The 25,956-nt window shown below is 44.7% G+C and overlaps 1 protein-coding gene across 3 annotated transcripts; it reads left to right on the plus strand.

Moving 5' to 3' along the window:
- Positions 1-20,919, plus strand: LOC135373692 (uncharacterized). Of its 3 annotated transcripts, none has more exons than XM_064606775.1 (9): positions 1-235; positions 633-1,200; positions 1,321-1,489; positions 1,596-1,734; positions 2,848-2,990; positions 6,934-7,063; positions 12,128-12,295; positions 14,007-14,153; positions 18,477-20,919. In XM_064606775.1, the coding sequence occupies exons 3-9, from the start codon at positions 1,401-1,403 to the stop codon at positions 18,660-18,662; spliced, it is 1,002 nt and encodes a 333-aa protein (XP_064462845.1). In that variant the 5' UTR covers positions 1-235; positions 633-1,200; positions 1,321-1,400; the 3' UTR covers positions 18,663-20,919. The 3 variants fall into 3 exon arrangements, with proteins under 3 accessions (XP_064462845.1, XP_064462847.1, XP_064462846.1); XM_064606777.1 differs by lacking the exon at positions 18,477-20,919 and adding an exon at positions 18,216-18,417 and having other exon boundaries at positions 2-235; XM_064606776.1 differs by lacking the exon at positions 1-235 and having other exon boundaries at positions 242-1,200.
- The last annotated feature ends 5,037 nt before the right edge of the window (positions 20,920-25,956 follow it).

The following is a 25,956-nucleotide window of genomic DNA, read 5'->3' on the forward strand; positions in this document are numbered from 1 at the left end:
GAACTACCGAGGAGGGCTGTGATCTCCTAGAACCTTCCCGTTAGCAGCTGGCGCTGTGAAAGCAAACATCTGTTGAAAGCGGCCGGTATCTGTCACGAAGAAGAAGCAGAAGGAAGCCGCGCGAGCTCATGCAACAGGACGTGCAGAAGTTGCTACAGTCCAGTCGTGCATGGACCTCACCGGATGTGGTTCCTTGGGCTCACATAATCCCGCTTCACGTTGCACCTTCTGGAAGGCGAGTGTTATGTTACGTTAAGAGCTTTGTGTGCAAGCACAGTATACACCGTTCGCAGTTTCGCGAATGTTGGTAACTCCCAAGCAGAAGCCGAGGCGCACTTTATGCATTCATTTTCCTTTCTTCGAACTATGAGTAAACTAGAGCACCTGGTTAGGGCAGGGGTATCGTTGATATAGATCGAATCTCTGAATGGGAAGACCTAACACTGTAGTGAGTTTTATGCCTGTTACACCAGCACCAACACTTTTTTGACTATTAATGTAGTATGTGTAACAGTGGATGCTATGCCAGATTCATTCTATGGTATACGATGTTGTCGAATGTGTTCTTATATTCAGTGTTGCGACTATAATTTCAATACATTTTTATTTTCAATAGTTTTAATTTTTCGTAGGCTACATCAACCGCGGGGGTCTACAGCTGAACAGCAGCGGCGGACACTGTCGACCCCTCGTAGATGAACAGTTGGAGCTGTGTACCATATCATTGAGAAAATAAAGTAGCTTTTCTGTTCGGTCTGGACATTCCTCATTGGCCCGTAACGCGTGCGTTTTGTGAAGGCCAGGCACTCGGGTCACCTCGCGCCGTGTTATTCTTTCACCGCTGTGGTTTTGAGATCACGTTATCAGTGCTGTTTTCAGGGAATATCGCAAGACGGAATGTTTTAGCGTAACGGAATTCAAGTGAAGCGATTGTGTCGTGGCTACTAATTTTGCTATTCTTAGGAGAAGGCCTAACTCTGACCACGACGGAGGCAACCACTCAGGAAGTTTTCCTTGATACTACGACTGCGATTACTACGACCTTGGTGCCAACTAAGACTACCCACACCACGGCTACTACGACCACAGCGCCAATTGAGACTACTACTACGACTACCACCACGACTACAACCACCACGACTACCACCACTACGACGACAACGACAACCACGACTACTACTACCACCACCTTGAAACCACGTAAGTGGTTTATATTGTGAATCTTTGATATTGACGACTATCGGTGCAGAAGTGTTATTTGCACGTTGTGAATTCCGTTCACTTCGTCACTGCAAATCCATAATGTCCTTTCTTGCCCAGCTTTGCCTCATAAATTTCTTGCCTGCGTCAGTTCAGTCGTTCAGGCAATATTTCACCCACTCGATGATGTCTGTTACTTCATGTTCTTCACCGTCCAAGACATCAATCAACTAAAAAACAAGAATCTCGGTCTTGCGAGAAGCAAAGTTGGTATCGACATACCGAGCTCGTAAGTGAAGTAGTTCTATCTCTGAAAACCAGCATGCGTCGAGTTAACCTTTAGTGTGCTGAGAAGTGCGTGCCCTGGTGCATTGGTGGACGTGTTGGTGTTTCAGAAAAGCCAACGGTAATCAGGGCAAACTTGAAAATTCCATCGCAGCGTACTGGCCAAAGATCAGAGACTTCGCTGTCCTGGACATGGAAGTCCGTCCAAGTGTTTCAACTCATGTCAGTCATGTCCAAGCATTTCTAACAGTAAGCCAGGAGATTCGTCTTACCCGTTTCGTTCGAAAAATTGTGCTGTCAAATAGGGGAGCTGACGCCGGCCCTGCACAAGGGGGATAAGGCTGCCGTGGTAGTTATCTTCTTTAGATTAGAGTGTCACCTTGGAGTCAAGGACGGATTAAGATATGGGGGGGGGGGTGGAGGATCCGAACGTCCCGACATCCCTCTCTTTCTGTCGTTACATAGTTTCGATTAACCTTGACTGTGCAGCAGCATGCTATGCACGACAGGACCCACTCCCCCGCGCTCAGAAAAATCCTCGATCCTGCTTGTAGTACCTATGTCTTTTCCTGGCGTGCCCTTATTGTGTCCATGACCGTGAAAACGGTTTCATCGCGGCAGTTGATTCGCGCAGGAAAGTTATCATTGAAACGTAGCACATCACATGGAACATTGCCTGGAACATGGAACACTTGCCTGTTGTCCCGTTTCGTCCACGTGTTCGTGAACCTTCCATTTTTCTGTAACCGGTCTGTAGCCTAGATCACTACGTTCACATAATCCCCTCCACACTCTAACAAAGCAGCCATTCACTCCCGCTGTAGAAGCCCGTACAGACCCTTTCTTCCCTCCGGGCTGTTGACCCACAATTCGCATGAACCTTTAAACACGTCACACCTAACCCTTTAAATACCATGCCAATGATGAGAACGGTGCCCAGAAGAACAACAGTCTCTGTTCGAAATATCGGCGGCTTCTGTCCTGAGGCAACTCCCTTCCTATGTAATAAACATAGTCCGGTGAACTGTTGTCAGCATGTGGGCCCTTTAATGTCCTATTGGGAATATTACGGGGCGTCAAAAGGTGCGTTCTAGTATCCTCCGCGTGATAGTCGACAATCCGTTACTTGATTCCTTTGTCGCGGATCTCTGAAGCTGATACATTGGTGATTTTACCACAGGATGGAATTTTAAGCGCAGCGTGCCGAATAAGCCAGCATTACACAAACCTAACCATTCGTATACCACTCGCTCATTTCAAACGCCAACTGAGTTGAGTGCCCTGCGCGCGCGTTGTCGAAATTGCCACCAATACCAACAATGACAACGTTGTAGTGACTAGGTGTTGACTGATTTCTTTCAGGAAACGGACAGACTTTTAAATATCCATATGAGAACAGAACCAACGCCAAGGAGGAACTTTGGCTACGTGCTTCTAGGTGTGGCCATACTCCGGGGAAGCCAACAACCAAGCACCCTCATGGCTAACTTCAATCAACTTGTACAGTGAGTAGACTATATGTGTCCGCCGTGAGGGTCCAGGGTGCTGCTTATAGGAATATCTTAGCGGCAGGCTTCGAAAGGATGGAAATGTTGCGCTGATTACACTTGCACACTTGATGGTTCAACGAAACCGCGTTCAAGTCATACGTACCAACACTCACATAAACATACTTTTTCTACCTGGTCGTTGTCCCGAAAGAGCCGCGGGTAAACTCAGTTGCCCGTATTCACCAAGCCACTTAAACCGCTGTTTAATGACGCCGGGACTAATCACGTAGTCTCTCCGGGTCTCTCTGGGGTCGGATTCACAAAGAGCTCGTGCGACGGAATCTGTCGTATCTCCGTCGTACGGGAAAGTTACGACGAGGTGTAGATTCACGAAAGGCGCGCGTCGCAAAATCTTCGCAGCTTACGGCGGAATCCTGCGAGAGCTCCCGAGAAGTCTTACGAAGAAAGATGGCGGCGTATTTGGCAGCGGTGGATTTGGAGACGGCAAACAAAGACTCCGTAATACGCGCCAACGCATTGCACTTTGCAACAGAACCTTCGAGACCATCCTCGAAGTGACATTGATGCACTCCTTTGCTTGGTAACCTTCAACAAATGCTTCAACTTTGTGCTCCGTAAAATCGGGTCGCAGGGATTTTTCAAGCATCCCCTATACCCCCGCTAAGACACCCCCAACACCCCTCCAAATTGTCTGCAAGAAAGGCAAAAGAAGCTTTAAAAGCTGCAAAACTGTGTGCCACACACCGCTTACTGGGAATATATTTGCTGTGTCATCGAACGCGTTTCGCCTGTGATTGCATGGCATCCATTATGGCTACCGAAAGATCGAGAGCACGTGCAGCAAAACATTTGGGGACGAACAACTTCGTCTTCTTCGAAGGGGACGACTCTTATTGGTGCGATTACAAATTTTCGTCATAGTTACCATAGCGAAAACATAGTCTCGCACCCTTTGGCTGTTTCTCTCCGAGGGGACGTGACAGGAAGCGTGCAACTTCCTCTTCCTCGTCAAAGGGGGTACCCTCTCCACTACGATAGTTTTATGAATCGCGCTTACGACGCCGTCGTACGCGCGTCGCAGGATACGGCGTCTTAGCGCATCTTAGCGTAAATTACGATCGCGTTTGTGAATCCGACCCCTGAAGCTGAAACGCACGCGCACAATACACATTGTCACGAGCTGATTGAGGGGAGGGAGAAAGTAGCTCACAATATGCTCAATTTTGCACGCAGCATCTGCAGACTGCTAACCGTGGTATCGACATCATGACTACATGGGCTGCTTGACGCTCTACTGTTGAGTTTATATGCCCCTGTGGAGGTTCTAATTTGTCCATACAAATCTGTTGACACAAAACACTGCTCGCAATATTTGCTTGTATGCCTCTGCAGGATATTTCTACATGTACTTTTATCGATTAACCAAGTCTGATGTCCTAAAAACATGCTTGCTTTTTTTTTATCAAAATTTCTCCCAGTCAACATGTACAGCAGCACCATGGATTGATGCCGATAAGCATAACCCGATTACACCAGCAGTAAATTGCGCCGAGAAACAAGCTCATAGCGATTTCGAAAACATAGTGCTTTCATAATGACACAGAACGCAATAGTGCTTTCCTAGGGAGCTTGCATCTTTCTGGGCAAGCAAACAAAGCTTTCAAAGGGATGTAGAGCTTCCTGCATGTGGTGCCTTTTCCAGAGTGAGACCTGAAATATTGTACCTTTTTATTGCACTGAGACGTCCCACATATAACACCAGGTACCCTCAGAAGACTACTATTTTGGGACGTCACTCTTAACATCTCAAAGACGAGCAACGTGCTCGATATTTATGCTTTCACATCCTGGGCAACATGTAACATACTCCGCTGTATAGCTGTAAAGTACATGGAGGTATAACTGCTCCATGCGACCACCCCCTTCTCCCTCGCTCTTGTGACCTCCGTTTACACGACTGGTGCATTTTTAACAGGACACACTTAACAGTAAACGAGGAAAACAAAGATCTTTCACAAGTACCGTTGATCGCTATAGTGTGCAATAAATCGTTAAATGTATCAATCAGAACCAGCAACGGCAGCACAGCAAACACTATTGTTAATGATGCATAACAGAGGCACGAGGTGTTGTATTTAAGGAACCACGCATAATCAGCGCCGCTTTTGTTGCTGGAGGTAACAGCTGTTTGTGCGCGACTTCCTGTCAGCTTTGGATCGGAAAGCGACTTGTGTGTAGCTGCCAATGTTGACATCACTAACGTGGACGATATCGGTTCTAAATTTGCAGAGCGGATTTCAAAATTCCGCTCCATACCGATAGTTAACTTTTTTGGCGGGGAGTTTATTGCCTCACTTACTTCGCTCACGGGTCTATCACAACGTTGTTTTAACTTAATTTCTGCAATTTCGACTTGAAAAGTAGGCAACAGTATCTAGCAAAAACTATTTTGGGTTTTTCCTCGAAATGCTCAGTTACAGCTGCTCCGTGCTAGACCGGCTTTAAACTACCCCCCCCCCCCCTTAGTTTAAATCAGTCCTATGCGAATACATGAGAGTTCGACCATTACTAGACCGCCGAGTTTACGCCGTGTGAACGGCGAAAAAAATGACATTGAGGGCAGGTATTCATTGGAGTGCAGCAACATTCGCCTTACGAACGCTTCTAGTCTACAGGTAAGTCTAAACTTACCTGTAATTCGCCTAAAAATTTCCGGCGAAGCATAGATTAGGCCTATGCACTGTGCACACAAACTCTATGGAGGCCGCCAAGGGCCTCACGGCAGTCGGCTTAGAACAGCGGGGTGGTGATTGGTGGTTTGCGGACGAAGTTCTAAGACGTCACTAAACCAGTGACTCAGTGGGACTGCTGAATACGGGAAAGTAAATTCATTCTTCCCAGACAATAAACCGCATCGTCTGCGTGTCATCAGACGCCAGACAATGATGGATAGCGTGGCAAAAACAATCTGAAATGGCGTGCTCACCCTGCGGCTTCCTAGTATCTGGTATCATATCAACGTTCATCACAACGTTCTTTTTGCTTAATTTCTGCAATTTCGGTTTGAAAAGTAGGCAACAGTATCTAGCAAAAACTATTTTGGGTTTTTCTCGAAATGCTCATATACAGCTGCTCCGCGCTAGACCGGCTTGAAACTACCCCAACCCTTAGTTTAAATCAGTCCAATGCGAATACATGACCGCCGGGTTTACGCCGTGTGAACGGCGAACATAATGAGACATTGAGGGCAAATATTGATTGGAGTGCAACAACATCCGCCTTACGAACGCTTCTAGCAGCTTTACAAGTCTAAACTTACCTGTAATTTGCCGAAAAATTTCCGGCGAAGCGTAGATTAGGCCATGGAGGCTGCCAAGGGCCTCACGGCAGTCGGCTTTGAACAGCAGGGTGGTGATTGGTGGTTTGCGGACGAAGCTCTCACGCGATCAATTTAAAGCAGACGTGACCAGACGTCACTAAACCAGTGACTAAGTGGGACTGCTGAATACGGGAAAGTAAATTCATTCTTCCCGGACAATAAACCGCATCGTGTGCGTGTCATCAGTCGCCAGACAATGATGGATAGCGTGGCAAAACCAATCTGACATGGCGCGCTCACCCTGCGATTTCCTAGTATCTCGTACCATATCCACCACCACACACTAACAGTCGCGACTTCGCTCGAATTTCCAGCTACCGATCATTTTTACTATGTATCCTAACGTATGCATTGCATTGTCGTGGTCATCACGGTGGTCCAGGTTCGTACTGTGCGTGTGTGGACAAACATTACTGCTCGGTTGCTGCTATTGAATGGAATAGGCTCCCTAGTGCGCTGAAATGAATGTCTCGTAAGTCTTGTGTCGATGTCTACTAGCTAGAGAATATGCGGTATGGGCTTCTGGCTGCTTCTCATGATAGAACTTTCTGTTTACAGAGTAATTAAGCCAGACGCATTGGTGTACCGAACAACTCTTAGTGGTAATATAACGGACCCAAACGTATGCATGGCTACAGGACCGTCACCCTGGCAGGGACCTGGCATGCCGTCTATGCAGTCATCATTCGTAAGCAAAGTTGTCTAATGTTTGGAAACGGAACAATCCGTCGCAAGGGTACTATTGTACGATGGAAATAGTGCCACTCGCAATATGACATTGGCGCGGTTTCACAACGTTTAGCTTCGAACTAAGGTCAAGGGTAGCTAAAGACTGAAATTAACACTTTAATTACTTTTAGCAACATAGTCAGATATGTGCTGAGTGTTTTAGTGATAATAACTACTCTTCGTGAAGTAAAGTTGAAGGTTACAATCAAGTTCAGGGACTGCTGATCTCGGTTGAAATGTTAATCTGTGTTGGTGAAACCGGGGTACAGTAAAATATACAGTCGCAGACCCAGACCAGAACTCTGGCAGGTTGACCGACCTTGTACGGGAGAACATTTATAGCAATTGCGTCGTCTACTTGATAGATAAATGCGCGTGGGAAACTTGCACAGGAAACTGGAACGATTCCCCAGTCAACTGACGGAGACTCTGTCATTGCTGCAAACAACTGTTTCTATGAGTGGAGCATACAGCCGTGCACAGCTGGACAGAACAGTTGTGACGAGCAGGTTAGTACGCGTCGTGGGCCAACTTCACAGGTAACTGTGCCGACATGCGTCCGGAAGGTCTGCAGTTAAACCGGCGAGAGCACATCCGCCAGAAGAATTCATTCCCACGACTTCAACCAAACGAGCGAACCAGCCGTGCCATTTGGTCTTTCGGCAAAGATCGAGGCGCGTTCCAAGCTCGACAGATGACGTCGATAAGATGATACCTGGCCACGCAAGTAGTAATAGTATGTTGGGAGAGAAACCGGATGAGAGTACGTTCTATGGGTGTCTGGTTGGAACCCCACAGCGCATGGGACACCGTCGCGTATTTTTCGCTACGCGGCGCGTGTGCGGAGGGTTGTCCGCGCGCTTATCGGCGAGGGGAGGGCTGCGTGCGCGCTTCCCCGCTCACATTTTTCAGCCTGGGTCGACTTCTTTCATCATTTTTCAATCTGTGCCGACAATCAATTTTTTTCCAGGCTACAATAGGGGTGTGGTGCTACATGCTATATTCTTTTTAATCAATATCTTAAAAAATTTTAAGAAAGAGTGTACAGTTTTGACTTTGAAAATTTAAACAAGAATCTTTGGTGGTGTAGTTTGCATTTTGTTTCATTATGAGCTAAAATCTTCTAAAATTAAAGTATGTCCTTCTCATTTGTAGTGCCTCATGTGCCGCGACATAATGAATAGACATAATGGTTTTTCAGTATGGCTACTGTAAAAACCTCTGGTACATTCTGTGAATTGGATCTACGTTTATGTGTGCTGCTTTGGTTAAGTTTGCAAAAGGGATATTTACTTATTTATAATTAATAATAATTAGAATTATAATTACATTCATTTAATTATAATATCTTATACATAGTGCTCATCTTCATTGGTTAAACATTTCTGATGACAGTTGTGTGATTTGATTCTCCCAAAATTTATGTGCCGCATGTTATGATGATTAGAATTGTAGACTGCGCATCATTTGATAATATATTCCTTTCAATATAGTATTGTCAACTGTCCAATCGTTTGAGCAAATATATACACTGTGCAATTTAATTCATAAAATAAGCTTTTGCAAAACATTAGTGATCCTCGATTGATGTAACATGCTTGTAAATTTCTATTAGCGATTCTTCTACAATTCTTTCCTTTGGGTGTTGGTGTTGTATAGAGCTTAGTCGTGTAAAATCTCTTTAATTGCCAGCGCTGATTCCATGCGAAGATCCTTGTACATAGTGTGGAATAAACGTCCCCTTAGCAATCTTCAATCTAATCATAAGCTGTTTTCGTTGCGATGTGTAGAATACATTACAATGATGACAAAGAATACAATTATTATTTCAATTATACACTCGTTATACACAAGTTTTCGTTTGTTGTCTTGATTGATGAATTCCAAAGACATCAAATAGTTTATTTATTGGGCGCCTGGAACCAGTGTTGATTAATGCAGGTGATATGTTGTCGCAGTGTTTGTATTGCTCCAACAACTTGCACTTGTCGCGATGAACTCACACAGTCTCTTATTGATGTTTCCTTTCTTTGTGTGAAGATTCTTGAATGGCGTACAAGATACTACTTGATTAAAATCGTCCGGTGGTCCACCGCAATTGATATGTTTGTTGAGTTTCAATAAGTGATGATACATCAGACCTTGCACAACAATATTGAACTTCTGTTCATTCGATGTCATTGACTAGTAGAATAAAATAAATGTGTAGAGGCTCTAGGTGGAATATATCACTTGATATGATTTTTTATGTACTTTCCATTTCAACCGTTAGGTGTAATTTCAACAAATCCGTAATGAATCTTGCGATATATACTGCTTGTATATGATAATTTGATCTGATTGCTTTCTTGATTAATGCAATGCCCATTGCAATGATTATAATTACGTTTGGTCTACTGTATTTCAAATCTTCGTTAGCAAACCTCAAAAACTCCACCATTACCAGTGGTCCTTCCGATGTTGACGTGCAAATATTTTTATAACTATTGTAGATTCGGCATACAAGTTCTCACATCTTGAATTCCATAATTTGCACCATATCTCCGAATACGACCATGTCTACGACATATCGAAATGCACGGAATTGAATCGTTTCGAGGCTCCTCCTTTCGTAGCAGCTTTTTATCAGGTCCTTACATGACCTATGGTAACGAATACAAAATCCATCCATCTCTTTGTATAGCAATTGTCTGTTCTGTTTTGTAGTGTGCCTCGACACCTCATATCGGTGCTAATTTTATTTATTAAAAATTCATTATGTTTCGCGTTTAGAAAGTTCCACCTGTCGTGAGAATTATGAAAGTCAATTTACAAAAAAAAGGTGGTGAGTAAGAAAAACGTGTGCTTTCAATGATTCTACGTACAAGACCACGCTAGCAACCTCCCTTCACTAACTTGACTCGCATGAGCGAGTTTATGGTTTTCAACTACACATTGTGTACCAAGACCATTGTAGAATTCCCCTACTCCCTGCGGGCGTGTATGGCAACTTTATGGCTGGCGGATTCGCCCTCTCACTTCGAATCCACTAGTGGGTCCTGAATGAAAAAGACTTCTTTCTGTGATGTATTTGCGGGCGTGGTCAGAAAGTGTTTCCCTAAATTAATTATTGTTTTGAGTTTGCTTCAGATGACTGCTCGATTGATAGCAATAAAATATTCTACTAATTGGGAAATTATTTTTAAGTTGTATGCGTTGATTTTCGTTGTAGCAAACACATTAATTTGCATTTGCTTCTGCGTGTAGAAGTTATTATTGCAAAGTGCTCATGAAACGATGTAATTAAATTTGATTCTAGTTTTCGAATGAGAATTGTTTCTATCGTTGAATAAATTTGACTTTCTCTTTTTGCTTTAGATATTCACTCGATTGATATTTTGTGTGTTGAGAATAATATATGCGTAATAGTTGCGTCATCTTAAACTATTTATCCTTTGTGTACCTTCTGTTTACATGTTGGGTTTTGGCTCTCTCTTAGCTGTTGATCTTGTTTCAATAATATTTTCCGTTGACAGACGCGCCGTTTAGAGTGTTCATCCGTGCATGTTTATCGTTTTGATATATTCTTTTTTGAATTATGAATCCTTTGTGTACCTCTCGTTTACGTGATGGGTTTTGGTTCTCTATTAGCTGATGATCGTTTTGTTTCTCATTATTGCCGTATGTCTATGCTGTTTACTTAATAAGAAATTGATTGTGTAATGTTGGAATAATCAACTTATCTTCCCTATTGCACTCGAAAATGTTCATAACTGTCACAAAACAGGTGTACGCCTCCCGTCTTCAACAAATCAGGGCAGATATTATTAGAGCTGGTTGTTATTAGAGCTGGTTATTAGAGCGTGCTATGCAGTGAAGTTAATTTTTAAATATATTTTCTGTGTTGGATTCATAAAACAAAGTAAGGTTTGTAGTGTCTCTTAGACCTCATACAATTCTCATTCTAAGTCACGAGGATGATTTTATGATAGTTCTGCTTCTCTGCTGTTTTGATTAACAATATCTTCTTTGGTTAAATATAGTGTTTTATTTCCTCTTGTGTTCGTGTCATTCGTGTCCCATGGTCTTCCAGGTTCTCTGCTGTCCACAATTAACTACACACATCTATCGACACTTGGAATTAAAGCTCCACTATGGTGGTCACGGATAATAATCATATTGTAATCATATTGGTTAAAAATATATTCTATGACTAAATGTGTCATAATGGAATATTAGCTGTTGTGCATGAAGTTATGTACGTCTGACAGAACTTTCTAACTCCGCTAGGATGCTCATGCTAGACTTTTTATAATAAAACTTTTAATTTTACTCTAATCGTATTGATTACAAATATATTCTTTGATTAAAATGTGCTACTCCTTCTGCTTAATTGAAAACTTGCGTGATTATCACTAATAAAAAATTGTGATACCCCTTCAATGCTATTGCATCAGATTTTTGGCTAAGTTTTTCTCCATCACTCAGTCATAACATAATTCCTGACACTAATAACTTTAATAAATATATTTTCACTTGTACTTTTGTGTATGGCTATCCTTTGCATGTAAGCTGCTCACCACACACCTATTGTTGCCGGAAAAATAATTGCGATTGAAGTCTGCACAGATTGAAAAATGATGAAAGAAGTCGGCCCAGACTAAAAATGTGAGCGGGTAAGCGCGCACGCAGCCCTCCGGCCACGCTCCGCCCACCGGTAAGAGCCTCCACCCGAGCGCCGCCTGCCGCGCGCAGGGAAAAATACGCGACGGTGTCCCATGCGCTGTGGGGTTTGAACCAGACACCCATAGAACGTACTCTCGTCCGGTTTCTCTCCCAACATAATATTACTACTTACGCACGCGCGCTAGATTTTGCCCCATCTTTCCCAACTGTGGTACTGCGGTTCAGCTTACGGCAAAAGAAGGGCAACTGTCGCGAGTTTTGCTGAACGAGGTGTTCATTCGCTCTTAGCTAAGCAAGATGTGTGCTCACCCCATGCATATAAGTGTTCATGTTGAAGCTACCATTACTCTTCTTGCAGGTTGAGTCGCTGTCATTCAGGCATATGACTGGGTTCCAACCGCTGCCTTTGAAAACCGCGGAATTGCTCTCTTTTAGCGCTGCGGCCCTTATAACTGCCTACACGGATGGTTATAGACCACTCACAGCTCCATGCCGGAGTGTCACCCAGGCAAATCCAAACGAATTGGTAAGCCGAGACTGACTGTCATGCTTGGCAAGAACGACACACAGAATACAGAATCCTCACTTCGGTTGTGTCGTTTTTGTTCCGTGTCGCTAGGTCTTTTCCCCTGTAATCGTTATCCCAGTCAGTCTGCGCCCTATGTCGCCTTCTAAAGGAAAGGAGACACTTTCCCCAGTGGCCAAAAGGATAGCGTCACCAGTCAGGCTTTTAGTGACAGGTGTCCTCGTTGAAAATGAGGAATACTAGATGCAGCATTGTTCTATGGGGAAACGGGAAGCACCCAACGTCTTCCGGAAAAAGGCAGTTTGGGAAACAGACAGCGAATGACACACTCCACAGCCACTGGCCATGGCCGCTGGCACAACGCTGTGTTGGACCCAGGCGCGGGTCAAACGAGCGGGAAAGTCTTGACCCACATATCTGCCGGTTTTTGCAAGTGACCGTAGTGTAGTAGTATGCTGCCCAGTGGTGGTCCCCCTACAACAAAAAAAAATAATTGAAGAGAACGGTCTGCCCCTGGTAGTATCCAATTGTTTCTAAGTATCCAAGTATTTGCGCGTTTGTGCTCCTTATTATTACAAACAGCAACAAGATGTGGGAGCCAGAATGAATACCGCCACCCGTTTACGCCATCAATTCACGGCCGCTCACTTGGTCAGATTATGGTTACATACGTACAGTGAACTATGCAAGTATCCATGGTAATAAACAGCGGCAAGATAAAGACGAACAACCGACCACATTTTTCGCTTGTCATTTCATGACAACGCTGCCTGAGCTGGGAAACTGCTAGGTGTGCGACCACGCTAGATTGCCGACCCGAATCCCGGCCACCGGAATCAGCCGGGAATCTAGCTATTTTAACAGCTTCAATCGTGTTCGTCTTCGGCTATCGTCGTCTGCTAACCCACGGGAACTTCGGCGTGTGGGCCAATGCAGGCTCTCGCCACACTCTCCGTGCGAATGTGACTACACCTTATATAGTTACCGTAACGCACTGCCCGGTTCTATCGAGGCTGGGTGAAAAAGGTGTTATGCCTGCTCGGATTCTGGCAAAAAAGAGAAATAAAATGGCAAGGAAATGACTAGGCGAGTTCCCCATTACTATATTGCGGCGAAAACTGGAAGCAGACGAGACAAGCGTGTTGGCCGCTCTCCCGTTAGCGTGCCCTACTTCACGTCCTGAGGTCCTCAGCTGCAGAGGGAGCCGAACATTACCATATTGTTCCCATAAAATTAGTGATTAGTGATTTTTTATGTAAGGGTTGTCTGCATGTTGCACGTACCACAGTGTTGGATAGCGGGTGATTTCGACCAGCTGGGGTTCATTTGACGTGCGTCGTAAATCTCTGACAGACGGTGCTGAAATCAATGTGTACCTCTTCCACATGCTACAGTCCTCGGTCGACTTTCCACACGTTACCGATTCAGCTACCGAGGACGGCTATCTTTCTCGTGCACACGTTTCGTGATGGAATTGTCTTTTTAAGTGTGACGTGAAAGGCGTTTTCACTGTCACAATCCTGTTTCGAACATCGGGGGCTATGTTCTCAGAGATCCGGCAGAGAAATTTAGTTGGAAGGTTGGATTGGTTCGTGAGCGATTCCAGTAGTGTATGCGTGTTCTAAAAACGCTAAATGATAACGTATGCCATTTGATCTGTTGCACTAGTTTTGTAGTAATGCCGGCTTTTACCTTGAGTCCCTATTTTCAGGTGTGCCAAAATGGACGATATCATGATATAGTGATCAACCGTAATATGTACCTTGAAACCGACACCATCCGATTCGACAAATGGGGCAGTACGTTTGACAGGACTATCATAGTAGCGTACGACTCGGATTGCACTATGTCGACAAAGGTATGTATACCATTGTGAAGGTCCTCTATCTTAGTAGCCTTACCACAGCCAATGCGTGTATATATAACTGTATAAGTGTATATAAAAGTGTATATTTTATTATAAAAGTGTATATGAGTGTATATAAAAGTGTATATTTTATATTCCCTTATTCTCTCTTACACTGTATCTTTTTACATTTCTGGTGATGCTTATACAGGGTGCACTAGGTAAATGCAAACATCTTAAAAAATATATGCATCACTTTTTCCGAGGTGCCATATAGCATATGCTGAAGGGTACTCCTTAGAAGGGCATTAGTAAACTCCTAAGGCAATGTCTTAATTTACTTTCAATACTTACCTTTATTATATTATTCTTTTCAGAAAAAGAAATCCGTTCGCTAGATCATCCGCACAAAAATCGTGATAGAACACTTTTTTTTTGTTCATTGCGCATCTCGGAGACGCGTTTTTAGTTCACTCCCAGTGTGAGAGAGGGAAAGACCACGCATTCGGCTCTTGCGTGCTGGAAGAACATTAACAGAAAACAGAAAATGCAACCCAACATAAGGGCAGTTCCGATGTCATAGGGGGCATTTGTTTTGTTTCTGCAAGTTAGAGCTCAACTTAGACGCATGAGACAGCACTGCGCTCATTCACCCTCTCACACTGGGGGTGATGGAAGACGCGTCTCCGAAAATGCGCGATGAACAAAATGAAGAAGAAATCGTGTTTCTTCACGATTTTTTTTGCGAACGATCTATCAAATATTTTTTTTAACTGCTCTGGTATCAGGTGACCGAAGGGACCAGGTGCTCTCATTCGGACAACTTCGAAGCTGCGCTCTGATTTCGAGTTTGCTAATGCCCTCCTAAGAAGTACCCTTCAGCATATGCTATATTTCAATTGATTTGATCTCGGAAAAAGTGATATAAATATTTTTTTTTAATATGTTAGGTGCGGCACCCCGTATTCAGTGTGTATAACAAGCCTCTGTGGCGCAAGTTCCAAACGACAGTTTCTAATTGTGTATTCTACAGAAGCGCCGTGTCAAATGGCGTATTTCATAAAACGCAACATCTCAGGGGTGTGCTCCACAGCGGTGTTTGTCAGCTTTCTGCCTGAAAAAGGGTATTCATTTGCAGACGCTCTATGAAGGGCGTAGAAAATTTTCTGTGTTCTTCGTGTGACTGCCACGCTGCCCTTGCGTGTCGGGCAATTATCCCGAATAGGCTTGACACTTAACGAAATAAATGAGTGGATCGATGAAAGAGGTTAGCCTATGGGTCACGCAGACGGGCCTGCCGACAGGTGGCTACGAAGGACTCTGCTCGCTGTCGCTGCGCGCGCCCTCGTGGCCCCATGTGCAAAGAGCACAGCGGATAACCCGAGATTACCTGCGAAATTGAAGCAGTACGCTGAAAATTCGAGAGAAAGCAAAATGTGCGCGTGCTGTTGTATCATGCTGCGCACTTATCATAATGTTGATAATCAGCTAACAACGAACGAGCGTGAAGTTGTGCAGGGGTTCCACTCAGCAGTTGGCAGTAATGTTTTCGCTTTTAATGTATGGCAAAGGTAGCGCCTCAACGTACACGAAGGAAATGTCACTCGACGATTCTCCTGTTTTGGCACGTTACAAGAAGGGTGCCAACATTTCGCTACAGCATTCTGAGCTACTTGGTTGTCTTGGATTTCATTATACACTTCGTCCCACGCTGCTCGTAGTGAATGAGTGGAACTTGTGTGCGCACGTACACGTCCTTGGCATTCTTTTCCGTCGCACGTTTCGCACGTAGTGGCAGTGACACGCTGAGATTTAATACAATATATAAATTTAAGTGGAAAAGTTAAACATTATGGTATATGCTCTGTACGTCATGTAATTAGCTTCGAAAATGCCGCAGCTAGAAGCTAATTACATGCTAATTAGCTTCTAGCTTGTAATTAGCAGCATGTAATTAGGTTCTAGCTGCGGGATTTTCGAAAACATAGCGATACATGCTATTACGTTCAGAGTGTCTGAAATTGAGTATCTGATACCTAAAAAGGTGTGTGACACCAACAGCATACACCAACAACTTTATTTTGCGTCTGTTATAATGCGTCTGTATTCGTAATGTTACGTTCCAAGCATCATGCAAAAGGGATCAAGCAACGAAAGCAACCGAAAACGAAGTGAAACTGCGCGAGACTTCGCGGCTCGTAATGCCGCTACAGGCCATCCACCGGCCCAGTTGCTTTCCCACTGTCGCACACGATATGAATAGGCCAGCGATCCTCGTCGGCGAAATCCCGCTGGGCACGCCGTGCCATGCATAATACCCCTTGAAGTTTCAAATTAAAAAAAACGCTGGTCCAAGATGTCTACTTGAAAGAAATTTACATTAATACAAATGCGATTTCGTCTGTTTCGGCGTTTGTCTGTTTTCTTAGTGCGGGCCGCTATCATCGCTGCAATCTTGCCAACCCGGAAGCGGCAGTGCGAGCAGCGAGAAGGCGAGGGCGAAACGGAGCCACTGCGCCTGCGCCAACCCTCCTCGTATCTTGGAGTGTGTAATCATCCTGTCGAGTGTGTAAAGTGTCTGCGTTGTTGATCTCTGTCGCTGAGACTCGCTGTATCCATACCTGGGGGATATCACAATCGCTGCCTAATCATGATTGCTGCGATGAGCATCCTGCATCAGTACGTTTTGGGTATTAGTCGACGAGGTGCAAGGTTCTGCCTTTCACAGGAAGACACGTGTGTCGAAGCAGAAGAGCATCTCGGAGCCCCACAAAAATCTCTTCGCGCTCAGCGAGCGTCAGCGCATACATGTAAACAATGTAACGTCACCGGGTGTCATTTCCGTGACCACGCGCTCCCATAGATTAAATAGGCCGGTATATAGCACACCAATCCATCTAGATCACCACAGTTGCCCGCGAGCCGCGTAGCGTCGTCGTCTTCGCGGCGACTTTTAAATTTCTCGCTCGCGCTATCGATAAACTTGGTTTCATCACTGACCTGTGCCTCGACGACGTCTCCTGTACGATCCCACAGTTTGGTGACACAACCTTCGAATGGCCGCACTGTAACCGTCGTACTTCGGTAGCGTTTGCTGAATTCTGTCCACAAGCCTAAATCATTTTCTCACTGCCTCGATGGAGAAGTTACCCGTCAAAGAGAGCTGGTTACAAGTTTCCGTGTGCGAAATGAAACCAAGTTAATGACGAAGTTCAGCATAAAATGAATTCGCAGTTACTGAGTTACTTCCAAGTTATTTCCAAGTTACTCCGGACACAAAATAACATTGCGCAGGTGCAGACGTTGTGTTGGCCGCGGAGGAGTGCAACACGTTTATGTCCAACACACGTTTATTTCGTTTATGTCCAACAATAGACCTCTCCCTGTTTGTAAATGACGTCGTAGTCTTCCACAGCGCCAAAATTCGGTAGAATACAACCACGCTCGAAGCTAATGGTGAACTAGATCGCGCCCGAAAGCCACGGTCTTGAGGAAACTACGACATGGTCCCTTGAAGGGATGCGACGCTTGGGCCTACTTTTCTTTCAGTGGGACACAGCGAACAAGTGTCCGTTCGTGGAACCTAACCCGCCTTCCGATTTGTTTCGATTTCATTCTGTCCACCAATGTCATGATGGCGTTTTTCTTAGAGGTCTACCCGAACGCTTTGCGTCTTACCCCAGGTGGGCGCACAATGGTTCAGCTTCATTTCAATGACAGCGGTACTTACTTCCTGAATAAAATGTAATTGATTGAATATCACGTTTTATGGCGAACAAAAAAAAAACTCAATAAAGGAACCGGAGAGACAGCAAGAAAATATGTGGACGTGAGTGAAAAACAAGTTAAGGTAACTAAGAACTTAACTTAGTTACCTGAAAAAGGAACGAGTTCCTCTGAAAGTTACCACGGCGCAAAAGTACGAGGGAAGTTACAAGTTACAAAAAAATGAACATAGTTACAGTAACGAATTACTTGTAACTTGTTACTTCAAACTCTGCTATAACGCGAAGACTGTTATTGCTTCAGATAACGGGCATACCTCCCTTCTATTCGGAATATTCGTCCTTCCAGAATTACAAGCACTAAAGTGGGAGGTGGGTGCCTGACAAGACAAGACAAGGCAAGACAAGGGAAAAGAAGGGTTCTTGAAGGGACAAGTTGTGTGTGTGTGTGTGTGTGTGTCCCTTGTCCCTCGTCTCGGGGTTTGTGGACGGGAATTGTTCCGGGAATTACATGCCAGTATGTATAAACTCACTCATTCCCTCAAATATGAGGAAGCAAATTACGAGGAAGCATTACGACCTGCTGACAATATATTTCTTCTCTTGACAGATGTGTCTGTCTTTCAAGACCTATGGCTTCACGGGCGGCTACGTCATCTTTGACGTCCACTTCCATTACCTGTGTTCAGCACCGCCAGCATTCGTAGATTCCAAGGGTGACTTTGGCGTTGTGAAGGGGGCGAAGGTTAATATGCAAAAGAACTACGCCATGTTAGATTGCGAGAAGCTCTGCTGATAAGCTCATGGGCAAATAATGTGATTATCATTTGTATGCGGATTATTGTTTACATGGCCGTGAAGCAATCTGATGTGATATGATGTGATTCCAACCATGACTCCTGCCAGCAGTATTCCTGCCGTGTTAGACAGCGTAGGGGCTGTGTTATGCTGCCTCTCGTGATGGCTGAGCCAAAGTCATAAGTATGGACTCTAATATAAAGCTATGAGAAGTGTCGCCTTTGCATTTGCGTTATGAGTACGGCCAGGCGGATATCCTCTCGTAGACAGTACGTATATTGCAATACTGTTGGGCAAAGGCCGTTCTATCCTAAAAATCGTGAACCCGAATTTTGCTATGGAAATGAATGAGCCAGGGAATGAATGGACCATGGTAGGTTTCACTTTATATCCTGGTGGGGTTAAAAGATCCAAAATTAATTCGGATAGACAATCCCGTATTGAAGGTGATTCGCTTCGGTATTCAAAAGGAGGTGAAAATTCGCATATATGCGATGCTGCACCCAAATCATGATGTCACATAAAATGAGAAAGCCCATGCCCATGCCCAAGCCCAAAGCGGAGTGGGGCAGTAACGACATTTTATAGTTTTCGGTATCGACCAAGCGGTCGACACTTCCGCGAACAGAGGTTTCTCCTTTCTGCCCTTTCAGACGAAGAGATTTTCTCCTGGCCGATACAGTGAACTTCACTCTATACAGGGTGTTTCACGAAAATCCCCCGGCTGGATAATTCGTGAACAGGTGGCGTTATCGAAGAAATTTCTTTTTGGTAAATTTCCTTACGGCATCGGCTATGAACTGAGTAGTGAGCGGGTCATTTGCATACGCCCATTAATTAAATTTTCACTTCGCACGCTTACGGAACCGCTATTTTACGTATCGGGAAATATTACAACAAAAAAGCCCCGTCGACACTTGTTGATTTTTCGATTAATTCATTGGTTTCGGTTTACATATTCCTTGCGTGGAGCAGCGTACCAATGCGCTCTTTGGATCAGCTATCCGGCTCTCAATTTCATATTCATCCGCCTGTTTGACACACGGGGGTGACGAAAGATGTGGTGTTCCTTCTCTATACTCTTGAAAATGAACTTCACCACATAGCACAATCCTAGCCAACTATCATCCCGGATGACAACGTTCTCTCCCATGATATGATGAATATGAGGGGGGGAGGGGGGGCGAGTATTTTTTCTTCCCTTTCTTGTTTCTGTACAAATGATGCTGTACATAAGGAAAACAAATGTTTTGTTTATTGCCTGCCCTTCTGTACAAATCGTTGTCATTCAGGACGATAGTTGGCGAGAGGCATGCTATCTGGTGCAGTTTCCAAGTAGTTCACAGTGCTCGCGGGGCATTCGTCATAGTCAATGATAAGAGCACGTTATCTCAGACACACAAGGACAGACCCGCCAGTGCTGTTCAGCAGTCTCTTTAACGAGGAATACCGAAGCCTCTTGCGGCCTTTCCTGCGGATAAACACGAAATTGACAGTCTGATAGCTGATTCAAAGAGCGTACTGGTGCGCTGCTCCGCGCAATAAATATGTAAACCGAAACCAATTAATTGCTTCAAAATATTTTTCACTGAAGGTCCCGATGCGTAAAACAAGGTGTGGCGGCACGTGGACGACGATGAAGACGTGCCTCTGCTGGCGCGCGGCTCTGCGCCTGCCAGCCTGTTCTACCGGCACCGTCCTAGCGTGAGGCCACGTCCACACGTCCACGGGTGTGCCGGAGGTAGTGCTGCTCGATGGTGTCGTCACAAATTTGGGATGGTGAAGGGCCGAATTGCTTCGGACGTGATGTGCTTCGGCGGGTCACCAAATGTAGAGGACGGTGGTCTTCTTCTACATGAGTTCCACCGGCGCGGCCATGGAGATAGGTCACCGTCATCGCCTCTCCGTGGCATACCATCATCGCCGGTCGGGACTCATGTAGAGGAAGACCACCGTCCTCTACAAAGGGTTCCGTAAGCGTGCGAAGTTATGATGTTTATTTCATTAATGAGCGTATGTAAATCAGCCGCTCACTACTCAGTTCATAGCCGATGTCCCACGGGTCTTTACCGAATTATTCAGCCAAGGGATTTTCGTGAAACACCCTGTAGACATGTAGACTGGGGGCAGGTAGGCTGTCTGTGTGGTGAAATAAGGCCGGTCTAAAGTGTGTGTTCCATCTCAACTTTGGCAAGGTGGTCAGGACACCATCAGAGGTTTTTATTGAAAAATAAACTATATATGTTGTAGCCTGACTCAGTTCGAGCATAGAAGTATTCTTTCTCTAGTTGCCGTAGGTCCCGAGAAAAGAAAAATCTGGAAGAATATGGCAGGTCTGACAGTAGAGCGATTTTGGCATTCAATGTATTTTCAAAGGACGAATTATCGGCGTTTACTTCTTTCCGCGCACTGCCAACAAATGTTGGCTTCTAGGACGTGGGTTCAGTTACTGCGGGAATTCCATCCATTCCATTGTATATGCCTACCAGAGCCAGGAAGGCATCATACATAAGCAACAGACTAATATCTTGAGTCGGTTACATGAGTGGCAAGTTCATCGTACGATTTGGAATAACTTCACTATTACACAAATAAGTAATACAGCAATGTGTAACAAATGTAATACAAAACAAAAAAAAACATATAAAAAAACAAGTCAAGGAGTATCAAGGTACTTGAAAGATGTAATAGACTCGAGAGCATCTTAATAATCTACATCGGATGGGGCGACGAGTTACGTGAACGAGTGAATCTTCAATGTCTACATATGTCAGTTCCACTGACCACGTCGAGCACAATGCTTGTAATGAGTTGCGGTCGGACTGAAGGGAACGAACGTCAGAAGGACTGGTTATAGCTTGATCAATTATAGAATCATCAGCGCAGTGTCGAATAGACAGGCAATGCCGTCAGGTAAGTCGTTAATATACAGGGTGTTTCACCTAAGGTGATAAAAAATTCTGACTGGCTATGTATTCGCCGGAGGATTGTCGGACTTTCGGCAATTACGTAGCCTTCGAAAATTTTACGGAAATATGAAGTCCTTCACGGTAACCAGTCACCCAACCGAAACTATGCACAGCATCTCAACAGAAATAGTCTAACAAATTTCTTTGCGCCGCGTTCACCTTGATGCTGGTGACAACCGACTTATCGAAAAGAAAACAAAACCATCTCATCACAAAGAAGCCAAGACAATTGAAGGCGGGGTCACTTTCTCGTCTAGAGGCAGATTTCGCACGCGCTTCTCTGCGAAAATCAAGCAGACGGGGCTAAAGCGTCATTTCCACTACTATTCTGTTTTTCGACTATTTCTGTTGATACTGTGCATAGTTTTTGTTGGGTATGCGGTGATTTTTGGAGACATCGTATTTCTGTAAAAAAGTGAGGTTCACTTGGCAATTTTCGAAGTTCATTTGAAAAAAGTTACCACAATTAAAAAAATGGCCAAAGCCGCCTTCAATGATGGCGAAAGTTTCCAGAAGGTAAATGCCGAAAGTCCTTAAAATCCTCCTGCAAGTACGTCGGCGAAACACCCTGTATATAAGACAAGGCAAAAACTGAACGATGACACAACCTCGTAGCACGCCAGAAGATACGAAAGTTAGCGCGGCAACTAACTCGGAGAAAGATTAAATCCAGGAAAAAGTATTAGGGTCAAAGTTAAGGAAAGATAACTTGTGTATAAGGCGACTGCGCGAAACCTTATCGAAAGCCTTGCAAAAATCCAGAAATATGTGCCCCTGTCAAGTAACTGGCGAATGTCATAAAATATACCAGCTGTGTCTCGCGTGAATATTACATATGAAAACCATGCTGGAAAGATGAACAGAATGAGTTCGTCTATAAATGGTGGATAAGATGTGACTAAATTATATACTCGAGCATTTTGCACGGAATACTGGTAAGTGATATCGACATGTAGATAATAGTAAGATTTTTACTCCCTAATTTATGAAACGGGATGATCTTTTAAATTTTGCATGCATCAGTTAACTCGCCCGCCTCCAAGGATTGCTCAAATATTTTGGTTAGTATCAGTGATGAATACTATTCAGTGCTTGTCAAGACGTTGTCTACGCAGGCACGGCATGATACTTTTAGTGTGTCTATCACCTTGACTACGCCAAGCTGTTCTGGAACGATGGAGTCCATGGCTGTAAAATTTACCGCTGCTGGTGTAATGAGGACACTGTTACCTACAGATGAGAATACACTTGCAAAGAAGTCATTAAGGACGCCGGCAGCTGAAAAGTGTTGCAAGGCCTTGCTGTTATCATCAGTGAGAGTTATTGGTTGACGATCCTTTTTGTTCACAGCGTTACAAAATTATTTTGTGTTGTTGTTACTAAATGAGGCAAGGTTACAGAGTAAAATGCCGGTTTGGCTGCCTTAACAGGATTCCTGTGTATGCTAGCAGTTCCTACGAAGTATGCCGGTGTCATGTGCCTTGTGAAGAGCAAGCTTTCCGGAATAGTATAGACGTTTATGTTACTTAAGCGGTGGATGTGAAGATCAACAACGCCATCTTGAAGAAAGCTGTCCGGAACGGCTGCTGACCATCGCTGGGCCGGTGGTTACAGACACAGGTGACTACGTAGTTGCAAAGCATCACAACCATGTGGCGACACCGTATTTTTTGGCCACCAGTTTTGTACATCCCGGGACGTTAGGTCCGACATCATCATGGCATGTCGGGACAGGTTACGACAGCTCAGAACAGAACAAGGAGAAAAAACACGTATAATCGGGACAGAGGAATGCAAAAAGCGGTGAAAGCAACAGCAAAATATGCTAAAAAAGGACACCATCAAAAGCTAACAACAAAGAGGGCTAAGCACACAACAAATCATTCCACCACAGCAACAGTCACGAAAACAGAACGAGACATACGTGCCAACACACACACAGCCAGGCAGAGAACTAAATCATAATGCTTCTTTCTCCTCTATAGAGTCACGAATCTGCCCGCTAGTGGGTACTTTTCGAACTAATTACATTTATTAATTACGTGGTTAAATTATTAAGAATCCTGCCAGTGACACTCTTGAGGCTGAGGCAGGTTTTGCCAAAGATAGAAAATGGCGGACAGGAACAATAACAGCCAGCGCCCTGCTGGTCGTCCGCGTCACCGATACTCGTAAACGAAGCGGGGATAGAGTTACCACATCCGTTCCACCCCAGAGACCGGCAGATGATCGAATCGTAATAATTTTTTTCTCCTCTAAAAGCCCCACATCGGCCTCCCTTACGGTTATTTTCTTAAATTGTTAAGAATCGTCCTAGCCCTACTCCCGTCCAGATCAAGGGTGTGGCAGCACTAGCGTCATCGGCATTAAACATTTTATAATTCGCTCTTTAGTCAGTTTTAGAGCAAGACGAGTTTTCGCGTCACTCAGCGCCAATGAGAAACGCCGCAAGATCGGTTGGGAGATCTGGAAAATCGGGAGGACGACCCACGAGATGAGGTCATCAGTGGTGAGAAACATGCGAGACACTGTCGCTGCCAGTTCCAAATTGAACTAAAAGCGGAAGGACACACAGTATCTCCAACATTTCTTGATGGTTTATTTGTGAATAGATTAATAAAACTACACACAAATGCTACCCGTGCGGGATTGTCGCTCTCAGCTTCGGATAAGTTGCCAGAACAGAACCGTTGCTCACGACGTTATGTGCTAGTCGTCATCTACGATGCCTTGGGCAGGATAAATGTGCATCAAGCCGATCCTGGTACTACATCAGCACAGTGCCTTTATCAGCAGTGCCTTCAGTGCTGCTAACTGCTCAAGTCGAGGAGTTTTTGCGAGGTTCATATAGAAAGGACGCAAGATAAGTTTTGTGATTTTGATAAAGGCGAAGCCAGTAGGTAGGCTGAGGGTGTGATAGCGAACCTTGCGGAAGAGGGCGTTGTTGGTTCAGGATATAGAGTAGCAGGTTTGACAATAATAAATCCTTGTTCGTCAGTCTGTGCTTGTGCGTCGTGTCGTCTTTTGACTTGTTTTCCGGCATGGGGGTTTTATTTCTTTTAAATTATGCTACACCGAACAGCCCAATTTTTAACCATTTTCTGTGACACTATTTTATTTATTATTTATTGGTATTTTCATGGTGCCCACGAACAGCATTTGGCTAGGTGATGGTGCACCCCAAATTAAAACATAATCAACATAATAGAAACTAATAAAGGTAATAGTGGCACATCTAGACCATATGAGATTCTCAGGTACAGAAATACAGAGTCTAAAACAGTGGTAAGTGAGCAATCACAACGTATAAAAGTCGAGAGAAAATCACACTGGAGTTGCAGTTGCCATTGCAATTACTGTGGCGCATCACTATGTGGAAGCGCCCAGTGGCGTTAAATTTGGAAAACACTATCAGCAGAACGCGGCGTCAGTCTTTCCCTGTCAGATAATTCTTAACTATTTCCCTATTAATCCCCAAGTCGACTCCTTCTGCATGTCCCTTTGTAGTTCGGATCGCTTTTGCCGTAGAGACAACTAAAGTCATTAACCCTTTCCAGGAGCAATTCCATGTCGTGATCTGCCACGGCGCACAACGTTCAGATGACAGCGAAAGCGGCGTCTTCAGACGTGGGTAATGCAGAGAAAAACCAACGCAGCGCCCAGAAACAGAAACAGGCGCATTTGCTCTTTTTGGGCACGATTATTTTGTCATCGCCCGTCCGACGAGGAGCGACTCATTGGACGGAGCCGGAGAATGGGTCTCTGGTGTGCTCTAAGTAGACGTGTGTGCCGATGGGACTTTAAGCTGAGCAGGCGTCATGCCGATTTCACCACCGGTGGAGGCGGCGTTCGCGGCGCGAACAAACACAGGTCAAAGACAGCCAAAGCCGCAACCTACCGTCCTCGCCATCAACAAAAGCAAATTGGACTTCGCGTGGGGGCTGCAATGCGCGTTTTCGCGTCCGAAAACAGGCGCGAAGAGGTCCTCGGCGTGTCGGTTTCGAAACGGCAGCGGCGGTGTAATGAAACTTACGGGCGGACCAGCGTGGCGCGGAGGCGCACATGCCTACCTCCAAGTCACGTTTCTGCCACTGCGTGCGCCGTTGAGTACACACGCCGGGCAGTTGTTAAAGGTCAGCTATAGCTGAGTCTGATTAGTATATTATTTCAATATATATACCTTACTGACTGCTACCCAAAACTGTCATAGATCCCTAATTCTTATACATATTCATATGTATGTCTTAGACATTACTAGTCCTAAAAGTTTTCAATTACTATCCGTTGCTATTTCGTAACTTGAGAAAATCCAGATCATCGTTG

This window comes from Ornithodoros turicata, unplaced genomic scaffold (genome assembly GCF_037126465.1).
Source record: "Ornithodoros turicata isolate Travis unplaced genomic scaffold, ASM3712646v1 Chromosome29, whole genome shotgun sequence".
NCBI classification, from domain to species: Eukaryota; Metazoa; Arthropoda; class Arachnida; order Ixodida; family Argasidae; genus Ornithodoros; species Ornithodoros turicata.